This window comes from Diabrotica virgifera, chromosome 7 (genome assembly GCF_917563875.1).
Source record: "Diabrotica virgifera virgifera chromosome 7, PGI_DIABVI_V3a".
Classification (NCBI taxonomy): domain Eukaryota; kingdom Metazoa; phylum Arthropoda; class Insecta; order Coleoptera; family Chrysomelidae; genus Diabrotica; species Diabrotica virgifera.
In genome coordinates, this window is record NC_065449.1 from 148182846 (window position 1) to 148200981 (window position 18136).

General features: G+C 33.2%; 1 protein-coding gene across 1 annotated transcript in view; it reads right to left on the reverse strand.

The window, feature by feature from the left end:
• The window catches only part of LOC126888286 (box C/D snoRNA protein 1), a 96059-nt gene that overhangs the window by 10924 nt on the left and 66999 nt on the right, over nucleotides 1-18136 (reverse strand). Inside the window, exon 3 of the mRNA XM_050656415.1 lies at nucleotides 4940-5390. Coding sequence (XP_050512372.1) covers nucleotides 4940-5390 — 451 coding nt within the window. The remainder of the gene's footprint in view (nucleotides 1-4939; nucleotides 5391-18136) is intronic.

Genomic DNA, 18136 nt, shown 5'->3' on the forward strand with positions numbered 1-18136 from the left:
AAGAAGAAATGAGAAGTATATTATTTTCGATTATATGATTGTGAAAATTATAATCCCTAATACAGTTTAGCGAAAAAATTTATTTTTTGAGGAGTATCAGCAAAAAACATCATTTCTGTTTGTGGGTCCACGAAAATTATAATACTAAAAAGTTCTCAGAAATAATTGTTTTCGTCGGCAGAAACAGAAACGAAAGGGAAATAATTGTTTTCGTCTATTATGAACTAAATTTTTTCGTATAAATATTTTGGGAGTTATAATCTTCGCGGACACGCATATAAAAAAGAATTGTATCGCCAACACTTATCAAAGAGTTATTATTTTCACTTGAAATGTATTAGGAATCACATTAATCATAGGTACCAGCAATTTAACCCCTCATTCATCAGAATTTAAATACATCGTTTTCCTTCTACAATACTTTTTACTATAGTGTTATTTCTATGTTCACTAAGTTGGACTGGATTAAAATGAATGGTTTTTGAAAAAAATAAGATCAAATTATAGAGCGCATGTTTATTTTTTTTTAAATCTTCCTTTTTCTCCATGTAACTCGGAAAAGATAAGAGATGCGAAAAAAAGATACCACACAAAAATGTAGCGCTTTTTCAGATAAAAATTTCCTTTTTATTTTTCATTACTGTATCTCTTATCATTTTCAAGTTACCTGGAGAAAAAGGAAGATTTTTAAGAAAATTTAAAAATGCGCTCTATAATTTGATCTTTTTTTTTTCAAAAACCATTCATTTTAAACCCGTCCAACTTTTTGAACACAGAAATAACACTATAATAAAAGGTATTGTGGAAGGAAAACGATGCATTTACATTTTGGTGGATGGGGGTTAAAATTACTTCTCATTTTTTCTTAAAATACATTAGTTATCAATTTTGTTTGCAGCCATATCTCGCTTAGTTTTAATGTAATGGACCTTTAATATAGCTGATTTTAAAGGTCTTTTCAAGCACTACAAAAGGTATTAGTAGCATTATACACCTAAAATCGACCGTTTCTCTGTTATTTCAAGTTGAATACACCGATTTGAGCATGCAGCAAAAAACGAACTATTTTCACCTACCATATCTCTTTTTGTATTATAACTAGAAGATTTATGAAGGCAAGTGTCTCTTTGTTTTTTTATATCCTACAAGAATGTCCAATATAGTTTTTTTAGTTAGATGCATAGGTTTTAAGGTATTCGCAAAAAACCGTTCGAAAAGGTAGTATGTTTCAATAAAAATGGCCAATTTTCAACCACGAATATCTTAAAAAGTATTCAAAAGTATTCAGAGCTTTCAAAAAAAAATTATAGAACAGTTTTTGGTTAGAATTAGGTTCTCTAGCGAATTCCGTGGTAATTTTAACCAAAAAATGTTCCACCCCTAAGACCAAAATAAAAGCACACATCGGCATAGGGTAGACTTTGAATTAGGAGATAAGTAGAGGCTAGGCCCAAAATTTCATTAAAATCCATGCAGCAGGATAGAATTCGGAGGTAATATCAAATACTATTGACTGTAATGCATCCAACTCCCACAGAAATCTGGAAGCATGTTGCCTGTTGCCTGGAAATGTAAAGTTTGACGTAAACATTCAAATTTAATTTAATAAATTTTTGAATAACGAGCTAATTTGGCTAAATTAAATTAAAATAAAAATAGTTCAAACACTTATACAAAAACAATAATAAAGCAATTTTATAAATTTAAGGTTAGATTGCTCTGGTTATCACCGCACACCACTAGATGGCGCTATATTGTTTGCTTCCTCAAATGTAATGGGAAATGTCAAGAGTTGTATGTATTACAGTCAATAGTATTTGGTAATATCCTATTCTTGCTCCCATTGACTGGCGTATACGTAATAAGCACTTAGAGACCTAATTTTTATTTTATTTTAAAACTAGATGCATTCTTTAGTTACGCGTAGATTTTTGTAAAGTTAGAGTGGAAAAACATTTATTATAAAAATTTTTAAAATACTTTTACGAAAAAAAAACCCAAAAAAGTGTAGATTTTATTTTTTTATTTTACTTGTTTTTGCATATTTTTCAATAAAACTTTACCAGAAACTTGATATTGTCTGTCTGCAACTACATACTGTAAAAATTTGGACCTTTTTTCATCTAAGCATCAAGACATATTCGACATCAAAAGTTACTAAATAAGACGCTGTTCAAGTTCATCAAGTTTATCAGTTGTTAACAAGTTGTTTAAGTTTAACATCAAAAGTTAAAAAACCTAGTATTCGGGAAATCGCAAAAACATAATACATACACTCTAATAGGCTATAAAGAAAGCTACCGGTACCAGTGGCGTAACAAGGGGAAGATTGAGGGGTGCCCCCCCATTGGGGTGTACTTTGAGCTTAAATTTACGGTATTCCATACCCCCAGAGACCCTCCTGTAGTTGTACTACCCCCTCCCCCCCTTAGGATCATCCTCCTGGTTGCGGATAGTTTTGTAACCATGGATATTTTCTACTATAATGTGTCTGGAAAGAGAAGATTTCAGAGAATAATTTTCAATCAAAACCCAAAAAACTTAAAAAATTCAATTTTTGGACTTAGCTGCCCTTAAAAAATCATCGATTACGTCATATTACCCAGATGGCTGACATCACAAGTAGATACATAATACATATGCCAAAAACTCCTAATTTAAAATTAAAAATCGACTTTTCGAGATTGTTCCTTAGAGTCGCTGGCTTACGAAATAAATTATTCCATACTTTTGCACGTTACTCTAAGTCCCATACACCCCTATAGGGCTTTTCATCGATTGTCATTTGTTTCGAGCTTCTGTCAAATGTCGTATAATCCGTGTATAATAAAATTATACACGGATTATACAACATATGACAGAAGCTCGAAACAAATGACTGTGAATGAAAAGCCCTATACGTGAGTGATTTGATATTAATCTAGCATACGAAAAAAGCGCATGCTTTTTGTTGATTTCTAATTTATTTTTCAACGCTCTCATTTCACTCAATTCATTCAATAAAAAACTTGGAAATGTATCTTTTTGTATTATTAGTCTAGGTCTAGAGGCAGCTCAGTCACCGTCACCTTTTCTATTCTGATGGACCCACCCAAGTTTTTTTATGTATTTTTGGCTGCTGATCGCGAATTTCGAGGGTCGATCTCGATCCGAGTGGTTAAACAACAGTTATCAACAATTTAATTGTTTATAAGGCTATATCTCGTAAATTAAAGAGATAAAAAAATTTTCAAATAAAACTTGTTCCTTGAAAAAAAAAAAAGAAAATGGCGTTTGCTAACTTTAACCCAATAATTAGAACTCGAGATATAGAATTAGTGCAAAATGGTTGCAATATAAGTAATTTTGGAAGCTTTTCTCGATCGTAACTCGGCTTCTACGCATAAGGTTTAAGGGGCTATCCTAGTTTAAAAGTACGAAATTCATATACTTTTTTGGGAATTTCTAAAATAAAAAGTACTTTACCAATTGTTCTGAAAATTTGCATGAGCATTTACTATAAAAATAAGTACATGTAAAACAATTTTTACTAAAATATTGCAAATTAAACGATTTATGCGACATCTACTGGCACCGTGAAAATAAAAACATAGCTCCACTGCCGTAGTGATTGGGATTAATAATAGAGATCCTGAAACATAAAATTTCAAAGTTATTATTGAAACATAATTTATTTTCTATACCACCAGCTAGGGGTTTTTTGATCGGATAAAAAATGTCAATTTGGCGGTTTTTGAACCTGAAAATGTTTTAGCTAATTTAAAAAAAAAATTCAACACTTCGTCATTTTTCCAAATTTTAATATTTTTCAAAAATACTAGTTGATGGTATAGGATAATCACTTTGAAATTTTATGTTTCAGGATCTCTATTAGTCCCAATCACTGCAGCAGTGGAGCTATGTTTTTATTTTCACGGAGCCAGTAGATGGCGCATAAATCGTTTAATTTTTAATTTTTTTTGTGAAAATTGTTTCACATATACTTCTTTTTCTAATAAATACTCAAGCAAATTTTCCAAACTATTGGTGCAGTACTTTTTATTTTAGAAATTCCCAAAAAGTGTAAGAATTTCGTACTTTTACACTAGGATCCCTTATAAGTCCTATTTTAAAGTTTAATTTATAAACTTATAAAAATTGTAAATTAATTTATTTATAAAGATTTTAAGCAAGAAAAGGAATATTTTGAGCTTGGGAAAATGTCCGTAGGTTTATTTTTAGCCAGGATAACGATATTTTAATAGTGCGGTCTGAGACCCAAGACCGGCTCGCAGGGAAAAGGAACACGCAAAAACCGCTCGATACAATTTATAGTTAATATAATATATGAGGGAACTATATATGGTTATCCAAAGTATACAAAATATAATGTGCAACTTCTTCACGTCTGGCCTCCCCCCCAAGAGACTTTTACTCGAAACATTTTTTCGAATTATGGATAGATGGCGCTATAATCGGACAAATCATTAAATGTGTTCAATATTTTTCAAAAATATATCGGATGACAGCAAATATGACCCCTACGGGTTTGGGATGGGGGGTTACTCAAGAATCTTAAATAGGAACCCCCATTTCTTATTGCAGATTTGAATTCCTTACGTAAAAATAAGCAACTTTTATCCGAGACATTTTTTCGAATTATAGATAGCAGATAGCGTTATAATCGAAAAAGACGATTTTTAGAAATAGAAAATTAAATTAAAAAATGGAAAACCTCCACTAAAATGGAAAACTTCAACATTTTTGTTGTAGGACCTAATTTTCACAACCCAATAGGTCCCCATGAAGCCTTCCTTACTATAATACAATTTTTCATATAAATGAGAAAAAAAAAACAGGAACAGCTAACATTTCAAAAATAAAACTTAAAAAGGAAATTATCCTTATTTATTAATATTATTTTTTTGAAGTTTCCCATTTAGATAAAATAAAAAATTACCTGAATCTACAATTTCATATTCATGTGCCAAGTTTTTCAATACGACATAAATAGTAGGGTGCTCTATTATTAATTTCCCCTTTAGACATTCTTGCAGCATTAAATCACTATCTAACTCAAAGAATTTTTTCCCAGCAGTCTGCTCGACCCTTAACAGTAGTTTAACTCCAGGAACTCCTACACTTCTGTAATACTGTAACTGTTCCATTAAACTTTTATCTGTTTGTGTTAAATGTCTCTCTAGGAGAACGCCGAGTTTTTGAGTTTCAGATATATTTGTGTCATACAGTGCGACATCTGCATTGCCAAATATCCACTCTATATGCCAGAATATTGTGTTATTTTCTGAGTTGAAGTAAGTTGTATTATTTTTTCTTTTAGTAAAATGTGCAGGTAGAGTTTTTAGATTGGTTTTTCGTATTCGAGCAGCATTTTTTAACTGCTGTAAACCCTAGAAAGAAATAAAGTATTATGATGATATATTTCTTAATATTTATTGATAACATTAAAGTCCTTATTCACTATACCGGGTGAGGCAGATAAACGACCTATTAGAAATATCTCGAGAACTAAAGGCAACAGAATCATGAAAATTGGAATGAAGGGGTTTTGAAGAGTGATCTATTGAATGAAATGAAAATATTTTCATCTATTTGCTGCTTCCGGTTATACCGGAAGTTGTTTATAACTTTTTTGGAATGGGACATCCTATATATTTTTACATTTTTGGATTATCTTTGATGTCTTCTTTCTTAAAATATGGGGTTTTGTAATGTTATACTGGGTAGTTTAAAAGATAATTACGTTTTTTTCTTTTAATTCCGTAGCAACATTCACACCCTGTAGAATTGTAGACGTTTGACATCAAAAACTCTATTTATTGTTCAAATGATTTTGAATATAGTCTACTATTATTTAAAATTATTAGTATAACTAGATGTTGAATTTTAGTATACAAGGTTGGTCGAAACTCGGAATAAGTATTTTTTGAGTTTTCTTAAATGGGACACCCTGTATTTTAGTATTTTAATGAAATGATATTTCATGGTACCTTTTTATTTCTTTATAGCATTCCGTATACCTAACTGCTTTAATTCGTGAGTTATTGGTGATTCAAACCAAACATTAATTGCAACAAAAAATACATGACATTTTATTAGGTTGTCCGTGAAAATATTTAATCACAAATAATTTTTCGGAAATAAATACATATTAATCTAGACTGATCCTTAAAATTACCAATAATGGTAAAGCTATCAAAATACCTACATAGTTAAGATTGTTGGTGCAATTAACAATTAAGCACAAATTAAAGCATTTAGGTATAGGGAATGCTTAAGAAATAAAAAAGTACCATAAAATATTTCATTATCCCTGTTCATAACCCTGTAGACTAAAATTCAACATTTAGCTATGCTAGTTATGCATTCATTGAAACCAGGAATTATACAGAATTACACAACAATTATTACTAATTTATAAATTTCCGTATAAAAATTTGATAAAAAACCAAGAATCATAATTCCTAAGTATACAGAATTAAATTAATTAAATAATATTTTAGTAAAATCTATACTGAGCGACTTCGTGGATTACACAATAATTTACACAGACTCATCAACATAATAATTACAAATTATCTAATATTAGTAGTATTTTTACAGCTGAGCTTATAGCCATCGAAAAAGCTCTAGAATGGATCAAAGAGAATAATATTGAAACAGCTGTGATAATAACAGACTCCAGATCTGCAATACATGCAATGGAAAACACTGATTTTAGTTCATATAAATCAAAAATTTTATGTAATACACTCGCGAGCAAAAAAATCGGGTCACCCAATGAATTATACACATTTGATGTCTCGAATTTCCTAAACCTGCTGTCCGATTTGAGTGGTTTTTTTAGTATGTCATAGCCTTATTATTTAAGAATATCAATGTAACAATATTGTTGCTAGACAGGTAAATGTCATTTTATACCAGGTGTTGTATTTTCATTTAAATTTGAATTAACTTATTTACACGAGGAAGGCAAATAGTCCCAACTCTAGTTATTTTGCCTTTTATCGCGATAGAAAAGAGGTTTGCTTTAATGAGTGCAAAAACTGGAGCCTAGTAGTGTTCGTCAAAAGTAAGAGAAGCTAGTGCCTCTACAATGAATGGCCCGCAAGTTGTTCTACAATCAACAGCTCGTAAGTTGCCACTCAACCAACGGCTCGCTCGTTTGCCGGTGTAAAAGCCTAGCTGGTAAGGCTTTTTTCGTGTATGGACTTGGTGCAGTGTTAAATGCAGCTGAGGGCCCTCTTGAAGACCAAATGCAGGGATTGAATTGGTAAGTGGACCTCTTTGCGCCTCATTTAATTTATCATTTTATTCTTTTTTGCTTGAGTTTAAGTTTTTTATTGAACCGGTGTCGGAACTCCTTTAGAAAACAAAGAATCAGCCCCTATTTGAGATCCTAACATCAAAGATCGCACATTTTGGTCACTTCGAACGTGGATATTGTTTTTTGAGGTGTTTTGATAGTCGGTTTTTTAAAGAATTTAAACTTTATTGTTTTTATAATTAATTGTTCATTAATTGTTGGGGTGACTTGTTTTTCCTCGTTTGTATACAATTGCTTGTTAACAATTAATTTTTGAGTATTATAAAAAAATTTGCATTTTGGAATAACGCCCAAAAAAAAGCATTGCCTACAGTTTTTTGCCTCTTTATTTCGTGTAGCAGGTAATGTTAATTGGTTGACCTTGAATGGTTTTCAGGTATTCAATACACAGAATTTTGTGAGTTTTCAAATTTTAAAGTCCTCGCCTTTACGGCAGCTTGATAAGGATTCTTGTTTTTTGATAAATTATTAAATTCAATTGTTTAGGTCATTAAACTTGTAAAATATTAGCTATTTGAATTTAATTATAGTTAAAATGGCGTTCTCTTTATGCCAGTGGCAGCTTGACCAGGGGATCGTTGATTATTTGTATTTTTAATTTTATCGTTGATTACGTTAAACAAATTTTTATTCTTTTTTCTCCATAATGGCTGATAAATTGAAAAAATATACGTTTCAAAGGAGAATGGCAATGAACGATTTAGAAACGTTATTGCGTTTATCCAATTCTTCTCTTACAGAGGTTCATAAGCAGTCGCTTTTTCGTGTTCGGTACTCAGAGTTAGACGATGTTTTGGAGAGTTTTAATAAAAATCATCAAAACATCGTTACAAATCTTTTGAACTCTGAACCTACGGATGCTCAATTAGATTCTGAGGACATTATTCGTTCCCAATTTTTAAATGATTATTATCAGATCAAGGCTAATTTCGCGGATCTCTTTGAAAATGATGATAATAGTCAAAAAAATGAGCAAAATATCGCCGCTTCGAATGCAGTACAACCTCCTAGTAATGTTCGCTTGCCGCAGTTAGAATTAGTTAAATTTTCCGGTGAGTTTACGTCAGCAATTACTTTTTTTGACTTGTTCGATGCGCTTGTGCACCGTAGACCTAACGTTGATGATACGGAAAAATTAACGTATTTGATTCAAAGTTTAGAAGGGCCTCCTTTAAGGTTAGCTAAATCCTTGCCTTTAGCTAGAGAAAATTATGTTAGGATTTATGATAAATTAAAAAATAGGTATTTAAATAAACGTTTGCGTGCAATGGCACATTGGTGCAAAATTGAAGAAGCTCACGCAACTATGTTTAAGAATTCTGATAGTTATAGTAATTTAATTGATACCTTTTCGGAAAATTTATCAGCTTTAGAAAATTTGGGTTATAAAATTTCGGATTTTGTGTTAGCTTACAAAATTCTCACCAAGCTTGACGAGGAGACTCACCAACGGTTTGAATTATTACATGGGTCTAGTGAAATGCCTACTTTTATTCAATTATCTGATTTCCTGGAAAGTCAATGCATTTCGTTTGACTCATCCTTGTTGTCGCCTTGTTCTCCCAAGGATTCTAATAGAAAAAATAAATCGCCTTCTAAACACAATGCAAATAAAAATGGTTCTAAAGTCAATAATCGCTATAGTTTTTTTTCGAAGCCTAATGCGACGACTTGTTTGTTATGTTCTGCCGATCACCATTTAAAAGATTGTTCTTTATTTTTAAATAAATCTCCTTATGAACGGTACAACGCTTGTAAGAGAATGCGTCTTTGTTTTAAATGTTTAGAAAAACACGATTCTCGTAGTTGTAGTGTCACCTCTCGTTGTTGTCATTGTAATTCATCCCACCATAGTCTTTTACATTTTAAAAGTTCTGAAAGTGCCACTCAAGGCGCTACTTCTGTTGCTGCCGTTCCAACTACTGCTTCTTCTGATGCTCAGGTTAATACTGGAACATTGAGCTCACATGCTGCATCATTAGGTAGTGTTACCTCAAAAAACTCGAGCGTTTTGTTAGCTACTGCTGTGGTAGAAATTATGGATGGTTGTGGATTGTATCAACCTGTTCGAGCTTTAATTGATGGGGGCAGCATGACCTCTTTTGTATCTCAGTCTTGTATTCGTCAGTTAGGTATTAGACATTCTTCTGCTACCTTATCGGTACAAGGTGTTGGTGCTATAAAAAGTACAGTGGTTGGTCGAGTTGATCTTCAGATAAAACCTGTGGATAGAGTGGATCCTATTTTTAATTGTGAGGCGTTTGTGTTGCCAAAAATTTGTGAGGACCTACCCGTTGTTAGTTTGGATGTTGGGCATGTCAGGGTAACTAGTGATAGTTCTGTGTTCCATGTACGCCTGGCATGTCCTATGGGTTGACAGACGAAGGCAACTTCAGGTCAGTCAGTATAAGATGTAAGTTGTACTGTTAAAATAAACATATGGAAGTAATCCAAATCCTTTATTATATCATAAACCGAACCAGTAAAAACACATGGCGCATTCAGTAGTTGGTACAATTAAATTCTTATACTGAATGATATGGATGAGTTATAAATACAATTAAAAAATTTCAAAGAGGATAACCTAAAAAATTCCAAGACACGTTGGGTAGAAACAAAAGGTTGTATAATAATTTACAAATTACAGAAGAAAATGGGTGATAATAGAGGCATTACACAGTTGTGTACTACCGGAAATTTAGCAGAAAACTGGAAAACGTGGATAGCGAGATTTGAAAATTACTTAATTGCTTCGGAAATAAATAAGAAAAGCGAAGAGACACAGTGTGCCCAGCTGCTTCATTATATAGGTGAGGAAGGCTTTAAAATATACACCACATTTGCGTTTGCAGAGGACGAAAAAAATAAGTTAAAATGTTTATTGGAAAAGTTTGAAGTACACTTCCAAGGAAAAGAAAATATTGCATATGAAAGGTATGAATTCTTTACTTACAAACAAGACCCAGGACAACCAACCAGTAATTTCATAACCGAGTTGAAGAAAAGGGCAGGTAGATGTCAATTAGAGAAGCTTCAAGATAGTCTTATTGTAACAATGATTATATGTGGCATTAAGAACAATGAAATACGAGAAAGACTATTACAAGAAGATGGTCTTACATTGGAGAAAGCAATCGAACTTTGCCAGGTAATAGAGTCATCCAGAGCCAGAAGTGAAATGATGAGAGTAGGAGCCTCGAGTAATGTAATAGAAGTGGAAGCAGTCAACAAATCAGGTAATCGTTACCAAGGTGGTGAGAAGTTGAAGCATCAGGAGGTGAATCAGAATATACAAAATTGTAATAAATGTGGTCAAAGGTTGCATCAGATAAATAATTGTCCAGCCTTTGGTAAGGTATGTAATTTTTGTAAATTACCAAATCATTTTGCAACAGTATGTAGAAAGAAAAAATTTCAAAACAGAGAGGTTAATGAAATAATTACTGTAACTAAAAGTCCAAATGTAACAAGTAGTTGTAATGATTTGTTCGTAGATAAAGTACTAGAAGTTAATGCAGGGGAAAATAATTTCACAAATACAGCATGGTTTGCAGATTTAAATATAAATAAACATAAAATTACTTTCAAAATAGATTCAGGTGCAATGGCAAATGTATTACCAATGAGTATTTTTGAAACTTTAGGATTTTCTAACAGGGTAATCATGAAAACATACAAAACTACAATCTTACACTGGAAATAATCTTAATGTGGTAGGTAAATGCACATTACACTGTGAAAGGAATAAAGTTGAACATGATTTAGACTTTTATATTGTAAATTCTAAAACTGAAGCAATTTTAGGCTTAAATTCTAGTATTCAATTAAATTTAATATCTAAAGTAAATAGTGTAGGTACTGATTTTGAAGAATATAATATTCTAATTGAACAATTTAAAGATATTTTTTCAGGCATAGGATGCATTAATAAAAGTTATGATATAAAAATTGATAATAATGCAAAACCAGTTATACACCCAACAAGAAAAGTAGCTTTACCTTTACTTAAAAATTTAGAAGAAAGTCTAAACAATCTTGAAAAGCAAAAAATTATTGAAAAAGTGGTAGGTCCTTCAGAATGGGTGAATCCTTTGGTACTTGTAAGAAAGCCAGATAATAAATTGAGAATTTGTTTAGATCCTTTTGAACTCAATAAGGTTGTGAAAAGAGAACACTGTCAAATTCCAACTTTAGATCAAATAACGAGTAAATTACAAAATGCAACTGTGTTCAGTACATTAGACGCAACACAAGGGTTTTATCAAATTCCATTAACAGCAGAAAGTAGTAATCTTTGCACATTTGGTACTCCTTTCGGGAGATATAAATTTCTTAGAATGCCATATGGCTTAGTATCGGCTCCAGAAGTGTTTCATAGTAAATTCAAGGAAATTTTCAAAATGGATGGTGCTGACACATACATTGATGATATAATTGTTTGGGGAAAAGACAAAGAAGAGCATGATGCCAGGCTCAAAGAAGTTTTCAAAATTGCTAAGAGAAACAATGTTAAATTTAATTTGTCAAAATGTAAGTTAGGTAAAACTCAAATTTGTTATTTGGGTCATATAATTTCAGGCAAAGGTATAAGTCCAGATAAATCCAAAATACAAGCAATTACTCAACTTCGTAGACCAGAAAATAAAAAAGATGTTCAGAGACTGTTAGGTATGCTGACTTATGTAAGTAAATTTATTGGTAATTTCTCAGACATAACACATCCACTACGTCAATTACTTAAAAAAAATAATGAATTCATTTGGGACAATGAACATGAAATTTCTTTTGAAAAGCTAAGACAAGTTCTAATTAATAAACCTGTATTACAATTTTATGATATTGAATTAGAGACAGTAGTTTCAGTAGACGCATCGCAAAACGGGTTAGGTGCTGTGCTTCTACAAAATAATCTTCCTTGTGCATATGCATCGAGAGCAATGTCAGATGCTCAAGCGAGGTATGCTCAAATTGAAAAAGAATTACTTGCTATACAGTTTGGGTTAGAAAGATTTCATGAATTTGTCTTTGGAAAAAAAGTCACAGTAGAAACAGATCATTTACCATTGATATCAATATTCAAAAAACCATTATACAAATGTCCAGCTAGGTTACAAAGAATGCTTTTACAAATCCAAAAGTATGATATTTTAGTGAGATATAAACCAGGTAAGGATCTTTTGCTAGCAAATGCTTTGTCTAGAGCATATTGTAGTGAAGAAAAAGTAATAGATAATTTTGACAGTGAGATAAATGCACAAGTATGTTTAATAATGTCAGAAATCAATGTAACAGAAAGCAAATTGCAAGAGTTTAAAGATAAAACTAAAAATGATTCAGAATTACAAGCTTTAAAAAAATATATCATAGAGGGGTGGCCTAAAAATAATAATAGAGTAGAGGAAAAAGTTCAAATTTATTATAAATACAGAAATGAGTTGACAGTAGTAGAGGATCTTATTTTTAAAGGAAATGCCATAGTAGTGCCTAAAGCACTACGCAGAGAAATGTTAGATAGAATTCACTATAATCATATGAGTTTTAGTAAGTGTATTAAGTTAGCTCAGGATACATTATTTTGGCCAATGATGTCAAATGATATAAAACAATTTATACTAGAGTGTCAAATTTGTTATAAATACTCAAGGTCGCAGTGCTTAGAACCTCTAGAGACACATTCAATCCCAGAAATACCGTGGAACAAAGTTGGATGTGATCTTTTTGAACTCAATGGGCAAAAATATTTTTTAATTGTAGATTATTTTTCAAAGTATATTGAAATTGAGAAACTTGGAAATAATACAACAAGTTCTCGTATTATTGAAATACTAAAGTCAATATTTTCACGTCATGGAATCCCTTTAACAGTTGTCTCTGATGGGGGTCCACAATTTAATTCAGACGAGTTTAGAAACTTTGCAATCAAATGGGAATTTAATCACATTATAACTTCACCAACTAATGCACAGTCCAATGGTATGGCGGAGAAAAATGTTCAAACTGCTAAAAACATTTTTAAAAAAGTCACTGAAGATCAAAAAGACATATATTTGGCATTGCTCTTGTACAGAAACATGCCAGTTGGTGGAATGTATTCTCCAGCAGAACTTCTAATGTCTAGAAGACTTAGGTCAACTTTGCCATGTACAGACAAACAATTAAAATCTAAAACTGTTAATAATTTTAAGTATAATAAATTCATTAAGGATAGACAAAATTCATATAAAAAATACTATAATGAGAAAAAAGGGGTAAAAAGTTTAAAACCATTAAACATAGGTCAAAATGCTTTTGTACAGTTAAAGCCAAAAGGCAATTGGTTACCCGCTAAAATAATAGAAAGAGTTAGGGATAGAACCTATAAGGTGAGAATGGAAAATGGTTCATTACTCTATCGTAACAGGAAATTTATTAAACCATTTGATAAAAGAGAAACCCATCTTCCATCATCACCATACAAAGATTTAAGAAATTTAAAAGAGGAAGGAGAAAGTAGTCATAAGAAAGTATATATAAGTTTAGAGAATATAAGTGAAGAAGTAGGTGAAGAACTTGAAAATATAAATAGTGAAAAAGTGGAGGAAAGTGATGAAGAAACGCGAAGTGATAGTGTCATTTCTGAAAAAGATAAGAGTAGTAATTTACGTGACGGTAAAATTATAAATTTAGATTTCAGCGAAAACAGTAACAATGTAGCAATTGAAATAGATCATAATATAAATCATGAAACCGATACAAGCTCTGAAGATAACAGTTTAGGTTATGAAACTGATACAAGTCATTTGGTTAGTTCCTATGGAAGGAAAATTAAATGTCCTCAGAGGTTGGATCTGTAATTGTAAATTCTGTTTTAGCTTTATTAAGGAAAGGGGATGTCAGGGTAACTAGTGATAGTTCTGTGTTCCATGTACGCCTGGCATGTCCTATGGGTTGACAGACGAAGGCAACTTCAGGTCAGTCAGTATAAGATGTAAGTTGTACTGTTAAAATAAACATATGGAAGTAATCCAAATCCTTTATTATATCATAAACCGAACCAGTAAAAACACAGGGCATTGGTCTTATATTGCTAATTTAAAGTTGGCAGATCCTCGGTTTCATCTATCTGGTAAGGTGGACTTATTGCTTGGAGCTGATATCTTTTCTCAGTTATTATTAGAAGGTAAAGTTCAAACTCCTAGAGGTATGCCTGATGTTCTTAATACCGTTTTTGGCTATGTCCTTATGGGTCCCTGTAGTTCGGTTCCTATGACATCTGCCACCTCGTTGTTTTGTCATGTGGATCAAATGGTTTCGTTGGAGGAGTCTGTAAAGCAGTTTTGGAGTTTAGAAACTGTTCTTGAAGTAGAATGTTCAGCTCCTGAAGATATTCTTTGTGAGAAAAATTTTGTTGAGAATGTTTGTCGAGACGGCTCTGGTCGTTATACCGTTGCTCTACCTTTCAGGGAATTATCTCCTGTTTTTCCAGGAATGTTTGAGTTAGCTGTAAATCGTTTTCTTTCCTTAGAAAAAAGGCTTTTGAAAAATCCTAGTGTTTATCAGGAATATTGTACCTTTATGAAAGATTATTTGGATTTGCATCATATGGAGCTTGTGTCAGAAACTTCTCGTCCATTATCTTGTTACTATATTCCTCACCATGCTGTATTAAAACCTGATAGTTTGACTACCAAGTTGCGAGTTGTATTTAATGCTTCTGCTCGAATTGGAAATCAGAATTCTCTTAATCAGTGCTTGTTTACTGGAAAGAAACTACAACAAGATATTTTAACTATTTTATTGGGTTTTCGACTTCATAAATATGTCTTATCCACGGATATTAAGCAGATGTATAGGCAGATACGAGTTGAGAAAAGTCATTGTGATTATCAGAGGATTGTTTTTAGATTCTCTCCTGATGAAGAGTTACAGGAATTTCGGCTATTAACAGTAACTTATGGTGTATCGTCTGCTCCTTTTCTTGCTTTAAGGACTTTGTTGCAGCTGAGTGAAGATGAAGGTAGAGAGTTTCCCCTTGCCGCTGAAGTTTTGCGTACGAGTACTTATGTTGACGATATAGTGTGTGGTGGTGATACCTTAGAAATTGCGCTAGATCTTCGGAATGAGTTGATATCCTTGTTATCTCGAGGTCAGTTTGAATTGCGTAAGTGGTCGAGCAATGATATGCGATTATTAGAAGATCTACCGGAGTCGCATATTGGTAAGAAACCTATTTCCTTTGATGATAATAGTTGTTCGTCACCTCTAAAAATCCTTGGACTTGTATGGAATGCACAGTTGGATTGTTTTTCTTTTGAAGTGACAGCTCTGGACAAATCTTGTACTAAGAGAAGTATGTTGTCTGAATTGGCCCGAGTGTTTGATCCTGTAGGATTTCTAGCTCCCATGACTTTGTTCACGAAACACCTTATCCAACGTTTATGGTTGTCCGGAATCGACTGGGATGACTCTCCTCCAGACTCAATTTGTAAAGTTTGGGACCAGTATAAGGAACAACTGTTATCCCTTGCACAGCTTGAAATACCTAGGTGCATGTTCGTGTCCAGGTATATTTGTTGTGAGGTACATGGGTTTTGTGACAGTAGTGAAAAGGGTTATGCCGCTGTTATTTATTTGCGTTTTGTTCTACCAGATGGTCAGGTTTGTGTCTTTTTTGTTTGCGCGAAGTCAAAAGTGGCTCCCATAAGAACTGTAAGCATTCCACGTTTGGAGCTGTCCGCTGCAGTTCTACTATCTAAACTCATGCAGTTTGTAGTCAGAGTATTAGATCCTAAACTTAAAATCGCAAAATTTGTAGCTTGGTCCGATTCTCAGGTAGCTCTAAGTTGGATAAAATCCTCTCCTCATCGTTGGAAAACTTTTGTTTCTAACCGGGTTTCATATATACAGGAACGCCTTTCTCCTATAGTTGGTTTTATGTTCCTTCTGCTCAGAATCCCGCTGATTTGGCTTCCAGAGGTGTTTTACCTGCTCTAATGTTGGAGCAATCTCATTGGTTTGCAGGTCCTGAGTTTTTGTATAACACCGATCCCATTCCAGACGCTTCCTGTTGCTTTTCTGAGTGTGCTGAAATGCTTGATGAGGAGCGTACGGTAACTTTGGCTTGTGTTAATGATAATAATTTTCTTGAGAATCTATTGAATGACATTTCCGATTTCTCGTTTATACGACGACTTATAGCTTGGATCTTGAGGTTTGCTTGGAATTCAAGCTATTCATTCAATGATAAGAGAGAAGGTCCCTTAAGTTCAATGGAACTTTATGAGTCGTTGATTATGCTAGTTAAATATACTCAACATCGATATTTTGAAAGGGAGTTCGAGGGAAATGTTTTTTCCAAACCTTTGCGAAAGTTGTCCTGCTTTATCGATGATCAAGGAGTATTACGGGTTGGCAGTCGTCTTAGATATTTGTCTGTTTCGATTGATAAGAAATTTCCTTGCATCCTACCTCGCGAAAGTCCATTAACTTATTTGCTGATTGAGTATTACCATAAACGATACTGTCATGCTGGGCTGCGTACAGTTAGTTTTTTGCTTGCCCAGTCATTTTGGATTTTGTCTCCTAAGCGTGCTATACGCTCGGTTTTGTCAAAATGTATACAGTGTTGGAGGCCCAATCCTAGAAATTACCAACCTCCAATGGGTAACTTACCCCTAGTTAGAATTTCCCAGGTTAAACCCTTCCTGAATTCAGGTCTGGATTTTGGTGGACCGTTTTATGTTGTGATGAATCGCTATCGAGGAGCTAAATCTTGTAAGGTGTATCTTTGCCTCTTTGTTTGCATGGCCACCAAAGCTCTTCATTTAGAGTTAGCTAGTGATTTATCGAGTGAGACTTTTCTCTCTGCTTTGCAGCGTTTCATAGCTCGTCGTGGTAGGGTTGATAATTTATATTCTGATCGTGGCAGTAATTTTGTTGGCGCTGCTAAATACCTTAACCTCATGAAAAATGCTGCTTCAAATGAAAATATTTCCTTCCATTTTAATGCTGCATCTGCTGCCCACTTTGGCGGTTTATGGGAGGCGGGAATAAAGTCAGTAAAGACGCACCTAGCTCGCGTTATAGGCGATCAGATCTTGTCATATGAGGAACTAAACACGGTCGTAATTCAGATTGAATCGTATCTTAATTCTAGGCACTTGACCCCTATAAGTTCTGATCCTAATGATTTGTCAGTTCTAACGCCGGGTCATTTTTTAAATCTAGAACCTCTTTCGGCTGTGTTTGAACCTCTTGATGGAGCGTATATTCCTGCATCTCATTTGATGAGATGGAAGTTAATAAATCAAATGCATAAAACTTTTTGGGAACGCTGGAGCAAAGAATATTTGCATACTTTGCATCAGCGCAGTAAATGGACTTCATCCGATAATTAAAACCTATCGAACTAGGAACGATGGTCCTTATAAAGGATGATAATATCCCTCCGTCGCAATGGCGTTTGGGACGAATATCCCAAGTATTTCCGGGACAGGATGGAATTATAAGAGTTGCGGATGTTAAGACCACAAAGGGAATTCTTCGACGCCCCCTGGTCAAGCTGTGTCCTCTGCCTATCTAAATAATTCCTTAGTTTTTTTGTTGATCTTGTTATTAGCATGATATTGTTTAATTTTTTTTTGGGATTTATTCCAAAGTGCCATGATTTAAGTTATCTTTTTTTGTTTATTAGCTTGTAATAGTTTTAAAATGCACCATTCAAAGCTGCATTTTGGTGGGGGAGAATGTTGTATTTTCATTTAAATTTGAATTAACTTATTTACACGAGGAAGGCAAATAGTCCCAACTCTAGTTATTTTGCCTTTTATC